Source organism: Martes martes (assembly GCF_963455335.1).
Source record: "Martes martes genome assembly, chromosome: 7".
Taxonomy (NCBI): Eukaryota; Metazoa; Chordata; class Mammalia; order Carnivora; family Mustelidae; genus Martes; species Martes martes.
Window position 1 is genome coordinate 37,487,271 of NC_137894.1, and position 15,023 is coordinate 37,502,293.

Genomic DNA, 15,023 nt, shown 5'->3' on the forward strand with positions numbered 1-15,023 from the left:
GTCAAATTAAAGTCAGTAGGTACATTTCACAAGTTTCTCTGACCATGGGTTATGTCACACAATGTTTATCATTAGTAACTCACACACAAAAAAAAGTCTGCTCTCTTTTTATCTTTCACTCCAGTTAAAATTGAAGTTTATATCATTTCCTAAAGATGCTTTTGTTCTTTTTTGTTTCCATAGCAAAACTCCTCAAAAGCATTTTCTTAATTTCTTCAGGTCTTGATCTTGCAAAGAAAGCTTTTAAATTTTTGATTATATGTATCCTGCAAAGCCTGATATTATTGGCCCTTATCTTTGATTAATATTATATAGTTTACAAATTGCTATCACATACATATGATAGTTGTGTGTAGTCATATGTTTTTATTACATAGATCTGCACCTCTCCCCAGTTCTTTATTCCCTTCTCCCCCAGCTTACATTTCATAGTGTACTACTTAATTATCTATTATATATATTCTTAATTTTGTGTGCCCATCGTTCATGTAGAATAGTACCTGGCACGTAGTAAATCCTTGATAAATATGAATAAGTAATTAGGCATAGATATCATTACTACCAATTTCAGATGCAAAAACTGTCTACCACAGTTCATAGGTTCTCTGAGTCCAAGTTTATTGCTTTTTGTACCTTAGCCACTTATTTCTAGTTCTGATCTTCTATATCTTATTTATAATCTTTCCATATCTTTATTTATTATCTAATTTCTATATCTTATTTATAACTATTTCTGTATCTGATCATTTATTTGTTCTCATCTGGTTATTCCTCTTCTGAATTACTGTGGCAATTTGTGTTACTCTTAAAGCATTTGCTATCATTTTTGTCAGTGCTGTGGCTACTGATACATAACTGTCTGTTCTTGCCTTCTCTCAGTTCCTTATGAATGCTTTGAAAGTTAGGAGAGAATGGCAAGTTATTTCTCATTGGATCTCATAGGATTTAAGTTTTAAAGTGAGATTTTAATTTCTTTAGGCGATCTAGATTTTTCTTTTAAAGCTAATGTAAAATTCAGGGCTTGAAATCTTTCCTAAAATTTTTCTCTAACAACATGTAGACTGCTTAATTTTTTTTTGTAACAATAGATTTACTTTATTATTTTCAGCTTATAACCTCTCAAACAATATTGGTATCTTGTTTGCGCTTTGTAAAAAGTACTTGAGTGTGATTGAAAACAGAAATGTTTTCAAGTTTTTGGTAAGGTTTTCCCTTTCCTTAGTGGGTTTGCTCATATGGGAATACTTTATTTTGTATTTTACTTTTCTAATGCTTATCTTTTTTCTTTTTCACTTCTCCCAAGAAGGGGGCCATGTTGATTAATGGATAGAAGAACATAATGTGGTGTTGGATGGTTTTCATTTTTCTATGAAGTAGGTTACAAAGTCACCAGCAGGAAAGAGAAGGGCAAAGATTTATTTTCCTATTCTTATGGGTGGAGGCAGAAATGAGGCAGCTAGAACTGTGGACTTTGTAGCTAATGAGAATCTCTGCCTTTTCCATGTGAACAGTGAGATAAATCAAGCTTGCTCTTACTGTAGCTACCACCCACAAAGCTGTGAAGAAGGCTGGTGATAGCAGATGGTATTCATACACAGTTTGATTTGTTTAAAAACCCACATAAAGAGCAGCATGTGTTTTGTTGTGTTTTGTTTTGTTTTGCCCTTAATTACTTAGGGCCAGGGAGATCAGTTTTCAAATAAAACACAGTGATACAGCCAGGAGAAAAAAAAATTATAGAAGAAGAAAACAGACAACTGTATTTTTAACTGCATCATTTCAATTCCATGATATTTATTGAATATCTGTTGTATATAAGGCTCTGTACTAGGCATTGTAGGGGATGCAAAGAAGAGTGAGTTAAATATTACAAAATAAATTCAGGTGAATAAATATGTCATTAGTGCCTCTTCTATGCCACTGAAGTTCCAGGAATACAGAAATTAAGACCGTTTCTGTCCTCAATGAGCTTATATTAATTGTGGGGAAAATGAAGTAAACTGGTAGTTTCAGTTCTGCACAGCAGGTGCTGTGACATATGTGTGTTAAGGTGTTGTAGAAGCTCTGAAGAAAGGGTACCTAATCTACCGTGGGAGTAGAATGAGGGAAGGCTTCTTGGAGGAGATAAAACCCTCCTGTACACCCCTTGTTGAGTCTTAAAGGATGGATGGGTGCTGGCTAGGTAAAAATGAGGAGCAGGGAGGAGGGATCAGGGCAGAAGGAAGAGCATGAGATAAGCAAAGGTTCAGAGGCAAGAAACATCATAGCTATTTGGGAGATATATCTGAAGGTAACATCTTGCAGGAGATGAGATGATAGTGCCAGATTGTGGTAGAGTTTCGAGTTTATCCTACATATTCATGTTTGTTCTGTAGATTCTCTGCAAGAGCATCTCTCAGAATATTTGCAGAAATGCAAGTCTAAACCTACCCCAAGACATGGAACATGAATCCATAAGGTCTGTTGTTTTTGCTCAGAGTTGGGATTTTCCCTGTAAGGCTAATGTAGAATGCTCTGTTTTTAACAAATATTTCTTACATGATATACTTTGTTAGGTTTATACAAGCACAGTATTTAATAGAGTTCGGGCCTTACATAGCTGTTTTGGGGAGGTTCCCAAAGGAAGAACTATACTGACAAAGAGTTGCTTATAAAATAAACATAGAGGACCTCTATACTATATAAAAAGAGATAGAAAATTCTAAACAAAAAGTAATTTGAAAGCCTAATTCATGACTATGTCTTTAAGGATATATCTTTCTAATACCAATTCAGGGTAAAAATTTCCTGAGACCTCTGTCATTCATTGCTCAGACCCTAGCCTTTGGTGTATGTGTGTATGTAAGTGTGTGTAAAATTTGGGAGAAAGCAAGGAATATGGAAATGGAAAATGTTGCAGAATAATAGAGGGAACTTATGATATATTTATAAATGTTCCATGTATCTTTTACCATATAGGAATTAGAAAGTAAAAGAAGACAACAAAAACAGGCTGCCAGTAACCAAAGTGCTACAGAAGTTCGGTTGAACAGAGCTCTAGAAGAGGCAGAAAAGTATAAATTGGAGTTAAGTAAATCAAGGCAAAATAACAAGGTAATGGAAAAATTGAATAGTTTTGGTAGTGGTCACCTTTCGTACCTTCTTTTATGCAAGAGTAAAAAAATACACTTTTTAAGTTATAATTCCTGATGTCATGGTGAACATTTCTCTTTTCAGAAGAAGTACATTCATTATTGATATATGTATTTTCAAGAAGTTAAGATTATATTGCTTCGTCTATTGGCATAACTGGGTGATAGCCCAACTCTTTGGAGGATTCAGTCATTTTTTCATCCAACAAATTTTTATTGTATGCCCATATGACATGCCAGACATTTTTCTAATTTCTAGGGATAAATGGTAGGAAAAAGTCTCTTTGGTATCTCAAGTCTGTTTCCTTCTCTGAGCCCCACTTTTCTAATACAGAATGCAAAGGCCCACTTTATCGGGCGGTGGTTCTCAAACTTGAGCAAGTATCAGAATTACCTGGAAGGCTTATTAAAACATAGGTTGCTGGGCCCCACCCGCAGAGTTCCAGATTTGTAGATCGGGGGTGAGGCCCATTTTAACTAGTTCCCTGGGTGATGCTGAAGCCACTGGTTCTGAGATGACATTTGATATTCACTGTTATATAGTGGTAAGGATCACTATTGTATCCCAGTATCTAGCCAGTGATTGGCATAGAATTAGCACTCAGTTCCTGAAATATCTGTTGAATAAATGAAGGCTTAAGGATCATTGTATATGAAAACATTTTGTATACTCTATAAATTTTGGCTATTAGTTTTTGGTTCTATGTCAACCTAAAAGTGATGCTCCATTGGAATCTCTCCCTTATTGTATATTATATTGAATAATTTAACAGTGGCTTGGATGATGAAGTTAGGAGCCACCTTCATTACATACACAAATGATACATTTTTTTAAAAAAAGATTTTATTTATTTGTCAGAGAGAGAGAGTACACACAAGCAGGCAGAGAGGCAGGCAGAGAGAGAGGAGGAAGCAGGCTCCCCGCTGAGCAAGGAGCCCGATGCAGGACTCGATCCCAGGACCCCAGGATCATGACCTGAGCCGAAGGCAGCAACTTAACCAACTGAGCCACCCAGGCGTCCCCAGATGATACATTTTAAATTAAACTAATAACACTTAAAAGGACATAGAAATAAACTGAACTTGATAAATCCTTCAACAAATTTAACAAATGCAAAAATGTTACAGACACTACAGAGTTTTGTGATCTCTTCTGTGAGATAGTTTATGCTGAGCGATCAGATTGTGTTCATGTTCAAGAGACATCAATGATGGTATGATGGGAGTTTATTAATACAACTTACTAAATGAACAAGTTCGGGAGTCATCTTTATAACTTGCCAATAACTAGCATGCTACTGGAATATTATTTCCAGTTTGGTTCACTCTGAAGGGATTTTGAAGCAGATAAAATGGAATAACCATGTATATGTCAGGATTTGCTAATTCTTGGTTGTAGATGTCATCTCTGTTTTAGCACACACTTTAGAGAAGTAGAGGGAAAATTTGTTTCCATGACAACAATAATCCTAATCAGCCATTTTACAAATTGACATACCAAGTCCTCATTACTTAGTTTAAAATGATCAACACTGTAAAAACAAATATGTTCAAGACAAATTTCTGATCCCAAGTCTGCATTATAGATGATCAGTTTAAACATAGTGGGAGAACATTTTGTGTAACTATTTGCGATAAAGTGGACATTTTGAGATCAGAGTTCTTAGATGTAACTTATTTCAGATTTCTGAAAAAGTATGTCTATGAGTCTTCAGTTTTTAATTTTTCAATTATTTTGCTTCATTTCTAACTTCTGTCTTTGAAGGATGTTTTGGGGATATGCTATAAGTTTTTCCTTATAGTCTACTCTGTATGTAAGTTTTTTGTGAGGAGTTATACTTTTTTCCATTTTCATTCTTTGTGCCTTGCTTCTCATTCTGATTAGACATAATTAGGTAGATAATTAAAATTATTCAGGTCTGTATGCTTAAGAAAAAGTAAGTCTTCCTTAAAATAGAGTAAGATTGCCTCTTAGTGTTCAGAAAGTTAAGGATTTATTTTTTAAAATGATATATTCTCCACAGAGGTTAGGAATTAAGTAACCTGGCCTTAGAGTAAAAGTGACTTTTGAAACAAAAAGTCAGTCAAGTTAACCAGATGCTGCATGAGTGTAGGTACCCTGACTGTCTCATTCACTGCTGTGTCTCAGTGCCTTGAACATAGTAATTGCTTCTGAAGCATGCTTCAGGAAGGAATGTGGAAAGACAACTATGTGATGCTTTAATTGGAATTCTTCTTAAAAACAGGGCATTTGATTATATGGTTTGGTTGTAGTCCATTTAAAATATGTCACCAAGCCCATGTCACTTTCTTTAGGAATAGGTAATTTCTAATTCTTCATTAAATCATTAAGAAATACTTATGAGAGGGCGCCTGGGTGGCTCAGTGGGTTAAAGCCACTGCCTTTGGCTCGGGTCATGATCCCAGGGTCCTAGGATCGAGCCCCACATAGGGCTCTCTGCTCAGCGGGGAGCCTGCTTCCTCCTCCCTCTATCTCTGCCTGCCTCTCTGCCTACTTGTGTTCTCTGTCTGTTAAATAAATAAATAAAATCTTAAAAAAAAAAAAAAAAAGAAATATTTATGAGGGCCTTCTAGGTACCTTCCAGATCTTTACTAGAGGTTGGAGGTATAAAGGTGATAAAAAATAAATAAATAAATGTGGTCTGTGTAATCATGCATTTTGTAGTGGAGAAGCTGTGTGTTACTTAGACAATTAAGCAAAAGTGAGGGACAACCGTGCTTTGAGCAGGAAACCAGGTCAAGGAATGCTTTTTTAAAAATGCAATTTTAAACTAAGATCTGAATAATAACAAGTTATATGCTAGGAAGAGATTATGGACAAAAGGAATCTCATGTAAAAAATGTGGCAGGAAATGTGGCTCTGTGGCAGGAAAAAAAGACAAGGTCATGAAAGTCGGGGATGGAAGTGTAATGTTGCCAAATGAGGCCTCAAACATAGGTAGAGGCCAAACCATTTAGATCCTTTAGGCGGTGTTAAGTATTTTGGCTTTTGTCAAAAGAATAGTACAAAGCCACTACGCGGTTATTTCGAACAAAGCTGGGTGAGACCATGCTGTGATCACATGAGCACCTGGAAAGCATTTTTGTTTCTTGTGTAGAGAATTCACTGGAAGGAGGCAAGAATTGATTCTGGTTAAGAATAGCAGTGTGAGGGGCGCCTGGGTGGCTCAGTGGGTTAAAGCCTCTGCCTTCAGCTCGGCCCATGATCCCAGGGTCCTGGGATCAAGCCCCAAGTCGAGTCGGGCTCTCTGCTCAGCAGGGAGCCTGCTTCCCTTCCTCTCTCTGCCTGCCTCTCTGCCTACTTGTGATCTCTCTCTGTCAAATAAATAAATAAAATCTTAGGAAAAAAAAAAAAAAAGATACCAGTGTGAGAGATGATGAGGTAGCTTGGCCTAAACTGATATTGGTAAAAATGGAAAGAAAATAAGTACCAAAATACATCAAAGAGAAAAAATCACTAAGACATGGTGATGGACTGGATATGGGATTGTGGGAAGGGGAAGCTTTCAAAAGGATGTTTTGATTTTTAATTTTCAGAACCAGATAGGTAGTGCCATTCACTGGAATAGGTTGGGAAAGAAGATTGAGTTATTTTTGGGTATCTTGAGATTGATCCCATTGTTGCATGTGACAGTAGTTCACTTTTAGTAGTTTTATACAAGGTATAAATATACCAAGCAATATCACCATATCGATGGACTTAGTGTTGTTTGCCAGTTTTTGCTATTACAAAAGCTGCCATGAACATTCACGTATAAGTCTTTGTGTAGACATCTGTTTTCATTTCTCTTGGGTAAATACCTAGAATGAAATGTCTGGGTTTTATTATAGATGTACATTCAACTGCCAAACTGTTTTCCAAAATGTCTCTAACAATTTATATTCCCCACAGCAGCATATGAAAGTTTTAGCTGGTCCATATCTTCACTAGCATTTAACATAGTCAGGCTTTGGGGTGCCTGGGTGGCTCAGTGGGTTAAAGCCTCTACCTTTGGCTTGGGTCATGATCCCAGGGTCCTGGGATCGAGCCCTGCATCGGGCTCTCTGCTCGGCAGGTAGCCTGTTTCCTCCTCTCTCTATGCCTACCTCTCTGCCTACTTGTGATTTCTGTCTGTCAAATAAATAAAATCTTAAAAAAAAAAATGTAGTCAGGCTTTGATATTTTACTGTGCCAGTGGGTGACTAATGGTTATCTTATGTGGTTACTTTACATACTCCTAATGACCGGTGAATGATACTGAACATCTTTATGTGCTTATTTGCGATCTTGATATCTTCTTTTCCCCCCAGTTTTATTGAGATGTAATTGACATACAGCACTGTATAAATTTAAGGTGTGTAGTATAATGATTTGATTTACGTATATTGTGAAATGATTACCACAGTAAGTTTATTTAATATCCATCATCTCATAGTGATACAAAAAAATAAAAGCTTTTTTCCCTGGTATTGAGGATTCTTAGGATCTACTTAACAACTTTGAAATGTACTATGTAACAGTTAAGTGTAGTTATCATGTTGCATATTACATTTCTAGTTCTTTTTTATGTTATAACTGGAAGTTTGTAACTTTTGACCACCTTTCTCCAATCCCCCCCTTGTGCTCCCTGCCATCCCCTGCTTCTGTTTTTCTAATGCATTTTTTAGAATAGTTTTTCAAAAGATTTTTTAAAATATGAGTAAGACCACACAGTATTTGTCTTTGTCTGACTTAACTTCACTTAGCATAATGACCTCAAGGTCTATCCATGTTATGAATGGCAGGATTTCTTTTTTTGTGGCTGAATAATATTGCACCGATACCACAACATCTCTATCCATTCATCCATTGATGGATACTTAGTTTGTTTCCATGTCTTGGCTATTGTAAATAATACTGCCGTGAGCATGGGGTTGCAGATATCTCTTTGATGTGGTATTTTCATTTCCTGTAGATACATTCACAGAGGTGGAATTGCTGGATTATATGATAGTTGTAGTTTAAATTTTTTGAGGAACCTCTAAACTGTTTTCCGCAGTGGTTTTACCAATGTACAATCCCACTAACAGTGCACAAGTGTTCCCTTTTCTCCACATCCTCTCCATCATTTGTTATCTCTTGTTTTTTGATGATAGCCATTCAAACAGGCATGAGGTGATTTCTCATTGTGGTTTTAATGTGCATTTCCCTGAAGATTAGTGATGTTGAGCACCTTTTCATGTAGCTGTTAGCCATTTGTATTCTATCTTCTTCGGAAAATATCTTCAGGTCCTTTGCCCATTTTTTAAATTAGATTATTTGTGGAGTATTTTTACTATTGAGTTGTATGATTTCTGGACATATTTTAAATGTTAACCCCTTATCAGCTATATGGTTTACAAATACTTTTTCCCATTCTGTTTTCATTTTGTTGATTATTTCTTTTGCTGTGCAAAAGCTTTTTAGTTTGATGCAGTTCCCTTTGTTTTTCATTTTGTTATTGATGATTTATGTGTCCTATCCAAAAACTAATAGTCACGACCCATGTCAAGGAGTTGTTTTCCTGTACTTTCTTGTAGGAGTTTCTGGTCTTACATTTAAGTCTTTAATCGATTTCAAGTTAATTTTTGTGAGTGGTGTAAGATAGGAACCAAGTTTCATTCTTTTACATGTGAGTATCCAATTTCCCCAGTACCATTTATTGAGAAGACTATCCTTTTCCCGTTGAGTGTTCTTCCTCCCTTGTGAGCTATTAGTTGACTGTACGTGTGTGGGTCAATTTCTGAGCCCTTGATTCTGTTCTCCTGGTCCAAGTGTCTGCTTTTATGCCAGTACCATACTATTTTAATTACTACAGCTTTATAGCTTGAAATTAGGAAGTGAGATGCCTCCCACTGTGTTCTTTTTTTTTTTCCCCCCCCTCAGGAGTGTTTTGACTATTTGGAATCTTCTGTGGTTCTATATAAATTTTAGGATTGTTTTGCTTATTTCTGTAATAAGTGCTATTGGAATCTTGGTAGAGAAGATTGTGCTCAATCTATAGATTGTTTGGTAGTATGGAAATTTTAACAATATTCTTCTAATCCGTGAACATAGGATACCTTTCCATGCATTTGTATCTTCTTTGATTTCCTTCGTATCTTACAGTTTTCATTGTACATGTGTTTTACCTCTTTAGTTATGTTTATTCCTAACTGTTTTATTGGTTTTGATGATATTATAAATGAGATCATTTCTTTTTCAGATAATTCTTTTTTTAGTGTATAGAAACATTACTGATGTTTGAATGTTAATTTTGTATCCCGCAACTACTGAATTTATTGATTACATCTAACAGTTACTTGGTGGAGTCTTCAGGATTCTCTTTTTTCCCCTTTCTTTTTTATTTTAAATTCTGTGTAATTAACATTCAGTGTTATACTAATTACAGGTGATAGTTACATTATAGTGATTCAATAATTCCATATATCACCCGGTGCTCATCACAAGTGTACTCCTTAATCCCCACTGCCTGTTTTACCCATCCCCCCACCTACTTCCCTTCTGGTAACCATTACTTTGTTCTCTGTACTTAAAAGTCTGTTTCTTGGGGCTGCCTGGATGGCTCAGTGGGTTAAGCCTCTGCCTTTGGCTCAGGTCATGATCTCAGGGTCCTGGGATCGAACCCCACATCGGGCTCTCTGCTCAGCCTGCTTCCTCCTCTCTCTGCCTGCTTGCCTCTCTGCCTACTTGTGATCTCTGTCTGTCAAATAAATAAATAAAATATTTTTAAAAAAAAGAAAGTCTGTTGCTTGGTTTATCTGTTTTCTCCTTTGCTCATTTTTTTTGTTTTTTTTTTTTTCCTTAAATTCCACATATGAGTGAAATCGTATGGATAATTATCTCTGACCAACTTATTTCACTTAGGGTTACACTCTCTAGCTCTATCCATGTGATTGCAAATGGCAAGATTTTGTTCTTTTTTATGGCTGAATAATACTCTATCATGTGTACATGCACATCTCCTTTATCTATTCATTTATGAATGGACACTGAGGCCACTTCCATAATTTGGCTATTATAAATAATGCTGCTATATATAAAATCATGTCATATGCAAATAGAGATAATTTTACTTCTTCCTTTCCAATTCTGGTAGCTTTTATTTCTTTTTCCTGCCTGGTTGCTCTGGGTAGGGCTTCTAGTACTTTGTTGAATAGGAGTAGTGAGAATGGGCACCCTTGCCTTGTTCTTAGTCTTAAAGGAAACCCTTTTATCCTTTCACCATAACTATGATGTTAGCTATTGCAGCTTATCATATATATGGCCTATAATATGTTAAGGTACATTCATTCTAAACCTAATTTATTAAGAGTTTTTTAAATCATGAATGGATGTTGAATTTTGTCAAATGTTTTTTCTGTGTTAATTGAGATGATCATGTGCTTTTTTTCTTTCATTCTGTTGTGATGTATCACATTGATGGATTTGTTTATGTTGAACTATCCTTACATCCCTGGGTTAAAACATACTTGATCATGATGAATAATCCTCTTATGTGCTGCTGAATTTGGTCTGTATTATACTGAGAAATTTTGCATCTGTATTCATAGAGACATTGTTGGTATGTAGTTTTCTTATAGCGTCCTTTTCTGGTTTTAGTATCAGAATCATGCTGGCCTTGTAAAATAAATCCTTTTTGATTTTTTTTTGTTTTTTTTTGTTTTTTTTTTTTGAAAGAGTTTGAGAAGGATGGCATGATTCTTTAAACATTTGGTAAAGTTCACCAGTGAAGCCAATCTGGACCTGGGCTTTGCTCTTGTTGGGAAATTTTTGACTACTGATTCAATCTCCTTACTAGTAATTGATCTGTTCAAATTTTCTATTTCTTCCTGATTCAGTCTTGGTAGGTGGTATGTTTCTAAGAATTTCTCCATTTCATCTAGGTCATCCAGTTTGTTGATATATAGTTATTCACAGTAGTTTCTTATGATCTTTTGTATTTCTGTCATAATTTTGCTGATTTGGGGACTTCTCTCTTTTTTCCTTGATTAGTCTAGCTAAAGGTTTCTCAATTTTATCTTTTCAAAGAAACAACTCTTGGTTTTGTTCATCTTTTCTATATTCCTATTTCTATTTCATTTATTTCTGCTCCAATCTTGTCCTTCCTTCTGTTAGCTTTGGGTGCAGTGTGTTCTTCTTTTTCTGGTTCTTTGAATCATACAGTTAGTTTATTTGAGATCTTGTTGTATCTTAATGTAGGCATTTATTGCTATGAACTTCCCTCTTAGAACTGCTTTTGCTATATCCTGTAAGTTTCAGTATTTTGTGTTTTCATCTTTTTTGTCTGAAGATACTGTTTTCCCTTTGATTTCTTCTTTGATTTATTGGTGGTTCAGCAGAGTCTGGATATCTTCTTTGGAGAAGTATTTGTAACAAGTTTTTTATTCATTTAAAACGATTTTTAATGAAGTTTAATTTTTAGATAAACAGTGAATCTTGAAACATTGCATCAAAAACTAATAATATATTTTATGGTGAATAACATAACATAACATAACACAGTACAGTTCTTTTTTTAAAAAGTTTTAGATTAACATTAAAATTGGTAAGTTAGTACAGAGCATTTCTGTAATCTCCAAACACAGTTTCCTCTGAAACTAACATATACATTAGCATGGTACATTTAGTATGGTTAATGAATGAATTAATAACATTATTAAATAAGGAGTATACTTTATTCACATTTCCTTAGTTTTTATCTCTTTGGTCCCTTTTTAAAAATTGAGTTGACTTATTGTAAGTGAGTTATAAGAGTAAAAATTGAGTTGAATTGTTATTATAAATGAATTATAAGAGTTTTATGTATTCTAACTACATGTCTTTTATTGGATATATGCCTCACAAGTACCTTATCCATTTCCTTTTATTTTTGTAACATTTGTTTTAAAGAGTAAAGTTTTAAATTTTGATAAAGCCTAATCTATTGTTTTTCTTTTATAATTTGTGCTTCTTTTGTCCTGTTAAAGAATTCCTTGCCAATAAATCTAAGGTCACTAAGATTTGCTCTTATGTATTGTTATACAAGTTGCATAGCTAGAGCTTTTAGGAGAATTTTTGTTTATAATATAAGGGTCAAGGGTCTTTGGCATATGTGGGGCACTATTTTTTGATAAGACTATCTTTTACCATTGAATTGCCTTGACACCTTTGTTGAAAATTAATTGCCCAGATACATGTGGCACTATTTCTGGAATCTTTCTTCTGTTCCATTGATGTCTCTGTCTTTCTTTACACTAACAACAGTCTTAATTATTACATCTTTATAATAAAATCTTGAAAGCATGTAGTATGATTCTGTTCTTTCCAGAAATTGCTTTGGCTCATTTAGGTCCTGTGCATTTCCATATAAATTTTAGAATCACCTTGCCTATTTCTACAAAAAATCCTGTTGAAGTTTTGTTTGGAGTTGCACTGAATCTGTGGATCAATTTGGGGAAAAAATGACACCTTAACAATAATTTGTTTTTCACATCATGAATAAAGCCTATCTACTTTGTAAGCCTTTTTCATTTTTAGTAGGCAGTTTTTTTGTAGTGAAAACTACATAAATACTGAAAAAAACTACATACATACTGAAAAGTATACAGGTCATGTATTTTTTTTCAAACTTAGTCCTTAGTATTTAATCTTTCTTCATGTTATTATAAATTTAAAAAATTTCAGTTTCCAATTATTTGTTGCTAGAAGATAGAAATAGAGTTTTATTTATTCTTGAAACTTTGCTAAAGTCACTTTTTCTGGAATCCTTAAGATTCTACACAGGCCAAAGGTAGGCATACTTTTTGTAAAGTGCTAGCTAATAACTATTTTAAGTTTTGTGGGCTACATAGGATCCTGGTGGCATATTTTTCATCAGATTTCTAGTCTATATAGAGACTAACTATACCTTATTGAGTCTTTCAAGGAATCTGTCCATTTTATCTATGTTGTCAGATTAATTCTATGATGTTATGTTATCAAATTTATTTTTACAGTCTCACTTTTTTCTTATTTGTTATTCTCTTATTGTCCTTTAAATAACTGTAGAATCTATAGTGTTCTTCCCACATTCTCATGGGTTTCCTTTTCTCCCTCATTCTTGATATTGGTCATTTGTATCATATTTTCCTATTCAGTTTTACTAGAGCCTTACTATTAATTCCATCATGACCATATAATACATTTGTTCTTTTTTTTAATTTTTAAAAATTCCAACATAGTTAATATACAGGGTTATATTAGTTACAAGTATACAATATAGTGATTGAACAATCCTATACATTACTCTGTGCTCATCATGAAAAGTGTTTTTTTTTTTTTTTTTCGTGTTTTTTTTTTTTTATTTTATTTATTTGACAGAGAGAAATCAGAGCTAGGCAGAGAGGCAGACAGAGAGAGGGGGAAGCAGGCTCCTGCTGAGCAGAGAGCCCGACGCGGGGCTCGATCCCAGGACCCTGAGACCATGACCTGAGCCGAAGGCAGAGGCTTAAACCACTGAGCCACCCAGGTGCCCCTGAAAAGTGTTTTTTAATCCTCATTACTTATTTCACCCATTGCCTTACTCACCTCCCCTCCAGTAACCATCAGTTCTGTATAGTTAACTCTTGGTTTCTCTCTCTCTTTCTCTCAGTCATTATCTCTTTTTTCCTATGTTCATTTATTTGGTTTCTGACTTTCCACATATGAGTGAAATCATGTGGTATTTGTCTTTCTCTGGCTGACTTATTTCACTTAGCATTATACTCTCTTAGCTCTATCCATATTGTTGCAAATGGCAAGATTTCATTCTTTTTGTGAATGAATTTCATTGTGTGTATATATATATATATATACCACTTTTTTTTTTTTTTTAAGATATTTGTCTCTTTATTTACCTATATCTGACAGAGAGTGAGTACAAGTGGGGGAACTGCAGACAGACGGGGAAGAAGGCTCCCCACTGAGCAGGGAGCCTGATGTGGGGCTCAACCCCAGGACCCTGGGATCAGGACCTGAGCTGAAGTTAGATGCTTAACCAGCAGTGCCACCCAGGTGCCCCTATACCACTTATTCTTTATCCTTCATCAGTTGATGGATAGCTGGGCTGTTTTTATATTTGGTTATTTTAAATAATGCTACAATAAGGAGATGCATATATATCTTTTTGGATTACTCTTTTTATATTCTTTAAATACTGAGTAGTGGAATTACTGAATCACATGGTATTTCTGTTTTAGAATGTTTGAGGAACCTTCATACTGTCTTCCACAGTGGCTGCACCAGTTTGCATTTTCACCAGCAGAGCAGAAGGATTCCTTCTTCACCACATCCTCAGCAATACTTGTTTCTTGTGTTTTTTAATTTTAGCAATTCTGGCATGTATGAGATGATACCTCCTGTGGCTTTGATTTGCATTTCCTGGATGATGATTGATACTGAGCATCTTTTTATGTTCTGTTGGTCACGTATATGTCTTCTTTGGAGAAACGTCTGTTCATATCTTCTCATTTAGTTTTGGGGTTTTGAATTGTAGAAGTTCTGTATATATTTTGGATACTAACCCTTTATAGGATATGTCATTTGCAAATATCTCCTCCCATTCAGTAGTTTGCATTTTGTTTCCTTCACTGTGCAGTAGTTTATTTTTGCTTTTATTTCCCGTGCTTCAGGAGTCCTATCTCTAAAAATGTTGCTACAGACAGTGTCAGAATTACTGCCTATCCTCTCTTTTAGGATTTTTATGGTTTTAGGTCTCACATTTAGGCCTTTATCCAGTTTTCTAAAAAGATTTTATTTATTTATTTGACAGAGAAAGAGAGAGAGAGATCACAAGTAGGCAGAGACAGGTGGGGGGGCAGGCTGCCCACTGAGCGGAGAGCCCGATGTGGGGGGTCGATCCCAGAACCCTGAGA

At 35.1% G+C, this 15,023-nt stretch overlaps 1 protein-coding gene across 3 annotated transcripts in view; it reads left to right on the forward strand.

Moving 5' to 3' along the window:
* The window catches only part of TEX9 (testis expressed 9), a 65,810-nt gene that overhangs the window by 32,728 nt on the left and 18,059 nt on the right, over nucleotides 1-15,023 (forward strand). For all 3 annotated transcript variants that reach the window (XM_080808780.1, XM_080808781.1, XM_080808782.1), the window contains one exon: nucleotides 2,959-3,093. In XM_080808780.1, coding sequence (XP_080664906.1) covers nucleotides 2,959-3,093 — 135 coding nt within the window. The remainder of the gene's footprint in view (nucleotides 1-2,958; nucleotides 3,094-15,023) is intronic.